Source organism: Malus domestica, chromosome 15 (genome assembly GCF_042453785.1).
Source record: "Malus domestica chromosome 15, GDT2T_hap1".
NCBI lineage: Eukaryota > Viridiplantae > Streptophyta > Magnoliopsida > Rosales > Rosaceae > Malus > Malus domestica.
This window is the reverse complement of record NC_091675.1, coordinates 42216215-42219817: the sequence shown is the minus strand read 5'-3', so window position 1 is coordinate 42219817 and position 3603 is coordinate 42216215. Positions and strand designations below refer to the sequence as shown.

General features: G+C 35.3%; 1 protein-coding gene across 1 annotated transcript; it reads right to left on the bottom strand.

Annotated features, from left to right (window-relative positions):
* Positions 1-381: 381 nt before the first annotated feature.
* LOC103438778 (photosystem II 22 kDa protein, chloroplastic) lies at positions 382-3259 on the bottom strand. Its single transcript, XM_008377325.4, has 4 exons — positions 2767-3259; positions 2574-2687; positions 1057-1300; positions 382-840 (listed from the first exon to the last, which is right to left on the bottom strand). Exons 1-4 carry the CDS (start codon positions 2983-2985, stop codon positions 593-595), a joined length of 825 nt encoding a protein of 274 aa, XP_008375547.1. The 5' UTR covers positions 2986-3259; the 3' UTR covers positions 382-592.
* Between the last annotated feature and the right edge of the window lie 344 nt (positions 3260-3603).

Below are 3603 nucleotides of genomic sequence, written 5' to 3'. Positions count from 1 at the left end.
ATGTAAAACGATTTTCACAATTTGATGTAAGATTCTTGGTAGAGACATGATACAAAAGTCATTTGTATAGTTAAATTTCCTTAAGGATTATTTGATTACTTCTTGTCCCAATGTTAAATGCCAAAATAATCTCACCAAGATGAGTTTTAGATGAATTCCACTTCCAAACTTAGGATTTTTAGACACCGTCGCATTGGTAGATCCAATTAATAAAATCTTGTAGGATATTAAAATTTACAAACCTAGCTTGGAAAGTAAGTTAACTCTATGGAAGACAATATCGCATTTGGTAGATCCGATACGATAAACCGGGTAGGGGATTACAATTTACAAACCTAGCTTGTTAAGCAAGTTAACTCAAGAGAGTTGAAAGCTAGCTCATTGCGTCAAATTCTCACTCTCTTACTTTCATTTTCTGCTCATAGGAATTTGAAAGCTAGTGCAAAAAGACAGTATATTTAAGGTCAACATGACCAAAGGAAATTAAAAAGGTCGATGATATAAGAATTAGAGAAAGGAAGAAGTATTTTCTCATACATGATTAAAATAAGTTTGATGTAGTGAGCATCAATGATGTATTGTCTCTCTCTCTCTAGTCTTCTTCATCCACGTCTGTGATGAATTTACCAGTTCCGGGATTCACTGCAGCAATGAAGAAGAAGACAACATTGAGCAACACAAGGGGTTCGATTTCGTTAATGGGGACTCCAGTCTCAATGTTTAACTGGGCTAGAGCTCCCTTCCCTGTGATGATTTCTCCTATTAGAGAGAATGCAAATCCCAACTGTGCCAATCTTCCAACAAATAGCTCGTTCGCCTTTGTGAATCCAAATAGAGGACCTATGCATTTGTAAAACAACAGAAACTCCTGGGATCATCTAGGTCATGCCACATAATGCAAATTACTTCGTTTTGTAGAATAATGTTTTCTCGTTAGACATGTTATGGTGTAAAACTATCAATTTATGGAACTTTTGTATGTCCAAACTGACAATGTAACAATTTAACATGTACTGTATTTTGAACATTATTTATCTTGAATTGTAAATTAGTTACCTCCTTCATTGAGACCCAAGGCTGATTTAAATCCTTTGCCTGGAGGGATCACTGCCCCTTCAATTCCTGTGGGCGGGTCATCGACGAATTTACCACGGTCACCTAAAGCTCCAATGGCCCCAAGGAGGGTGAAAAGGATGAAGAAGAGAAGAAGTGGTTCAGCTTCATAGATGGGAACTCCGGTTTCCAAGTTCAATTGTGAAAGAATTCCTTTTCCTGTAATTGCTTCTCCCAACAATGATGCCTGCAATGTTTGCACAGAAAGACAAAATTCTCATGAATATGCTTTGTGGGTCTAATTTTATCAGTCAAAGACCGTGGCTCATCTGAACAAAAAAAAAAAAAATGATGCTCGAGAGATCTTTTTTAAAATTATATTTTGTAGATCACATGATGTGGTAGTTGGTGGTTAGAATTCTTCTTTAAATCATTAAAAAAGTTGTCCAATTAACAAACCGTCACATTACGTGATTTGCAAAATATAGTTTACAATGATGATCTTTCTAGTATTTCCAAATATAAAATATGGCAAGACTTATGACTATTTTAGCGGCATGTGTGAGGGTTTACTATGTGTATATCTGAAAATGCTTCATCATGCTAATTTTATTACCATCTCAAAGTACTTCGTTCATGCTAATTATAAGCAAAGCGAAATGAAAGAATTATATAGAAATTTGTTGCCAAATTATTCTGAGATATTGGTGAAAACTAAATCGTTTTAAACAAATCTTGAAAGATAATGGTAATGAAAACAAATTGTAAACCAATAAGATAGCAAAACTCGGAAGATGTTATTAATTTAAACTATGTCTAAAGGTTTGCATGTTTACTTATTACGTTTTTCAAGCACGAAGAACATATATGGTGGGTAGAAGAAAGTAAGAAGGATTTTCTCCACTTTAGGTTTTGTTACATTATTATTATGTTAAGATTTGATAACATAACTATGTATACCTTTGTACCACTACTTCAGAGCAACCTGTTTAAATAAAAGAAAATTCAGGATGTACGATTTTCTTTATTTAGTAACATTTTATATTTGGTTTTTCAAAGCTTCTTTTGGATGCATATACAGAGTCAAGTTCATGCTCTTCCTTCGCGTGTCTTTACCTTTAGGCTTTCTGTTTATATCGTGATTTTCATTTTTTATTCACTAAAACTTCTCTTTTATTGTCAGAGTTTTGTTTTTGTTAAAAAATAAATATCTAAATTTTCTTTGTCAACTAAACAAATGTGAAAAGACAATTTGATTATCTATCACTAAATAAAATCTTGGGCAATAATGTAATTTTGTACAAACAAAATTCTGCCTTTTTTTCAAACCTCACCCATATGCCATTATAACATCTCTAATCATGGGGAAAAAATGTTTCTTACTTTTTAAAAAACTATAAACACAAACTAGTTTGTCTTAATTTAAGCAGTACAAAATGAAGTGTATTAAAAAACACACAAAGTGAGATTATAAGAACCAACAACAAAAATAAAATAAGAGCAAGAAGATTATGACTCACAGCAAAGCCAATCATGGCAACCCGACCAACAAAGAGCTCATTCTGCTTTGTGAAACCAATGCCCCCAGAAGTTCCAAAGATACCGTCTTCAACCTTCGGCTTCGGCGACGGGGCCTGTTCAATTTGGTTAAAAACAACAATCAAACAAATGCATACAAAATTATGTTTTAACTACAAGAAAAAAAATGAAAACCTTCTTGGCAGGAGCTTTCGTTTTCGATTTGAAGAGAGCGACAACGGTCGAAGACGATGAGGCAAAAGAAGATGATGGGAGGGGTCTGAAAACAAGTTGAGAGAAAGACTTAGGCCTAAGTCTTTGAACTTGTACTTGGAGTAAACGGTCTGAGGACTTCAAGTCGACGACATGGCCTGAAGACACACTACTGGACATGAGAAGCATGGTTTGAGCCATGGTTTTTGCTAGGGTTTAAATTTGGAATTGTTGAAAGAAGATTATCTTTGTTGCTTGGGGTGGAGAACTAGAGGTGTGTGTGAGAGTTAGAGCTAGTTTAAATCGTGAGATGTGGATATGGTGTGTGAGCAATTGATGGGCAACTAGAATGCCCACGTCTAGTACTTTGTGATGTTGGAGATAATGTTCGAGCCTACCTCACTGTAATAACATCAACAAAGTGGGAAGTATAATAGTCCACAAAATGTGGGTCTGACACGGGTACACTTACAACAGGAAAGGGATTCTTTCCAGATCCCTTCCACTAAATCCTACCAATCAACAAATCCGAGCCTTTGAAATTTGATCCAACGGCTAAAGTTATTATAACTTTTAAAGGGGCCCCCTGTTTTTAGCCGTTGGATTAAATTTCAAGGGCCTGGAGTTGTTGACTGGTAGGATTTGGTGGAAGGGATCCGGAGAGGATCCCTTTCCCTTATAACAGGTTGGGATGAAAAGTTGCCAGGAGGATCCTCGCCAGATCCTCTTTGTGAGGATCTTTCACATCCGTTTATCGTACATCGTAAGATCAGAAATCATTGTAATTTTTTTTATTTAAAATTGAATATAAATTGTAAC

Bases quoted from the DNA above. Each gene is read 5' to 3' on its own strand.
- LOC103438778 (XM_008377325.4), bottom strand. From the start codon at position 2,985: ATGGCTCAAACCATGCTTCTCATGTCCAGTAGTGTGTCTTCAGGCCAT. The intron at 1,301-2,573 runs GTGAGTCATAAT...CAAACATTGCAG, and splicing joins TTGCCATGATTGGCTTTGCT to GCATCATTGTTGGGAGAAGC. The intron at 841-1,056 runs GTAACTAATTTA...ACAAATGCATAG, and splicing joins CTTGGGTCTCAATGAAGGAG to GTCCTCTATTTGGATTCACA.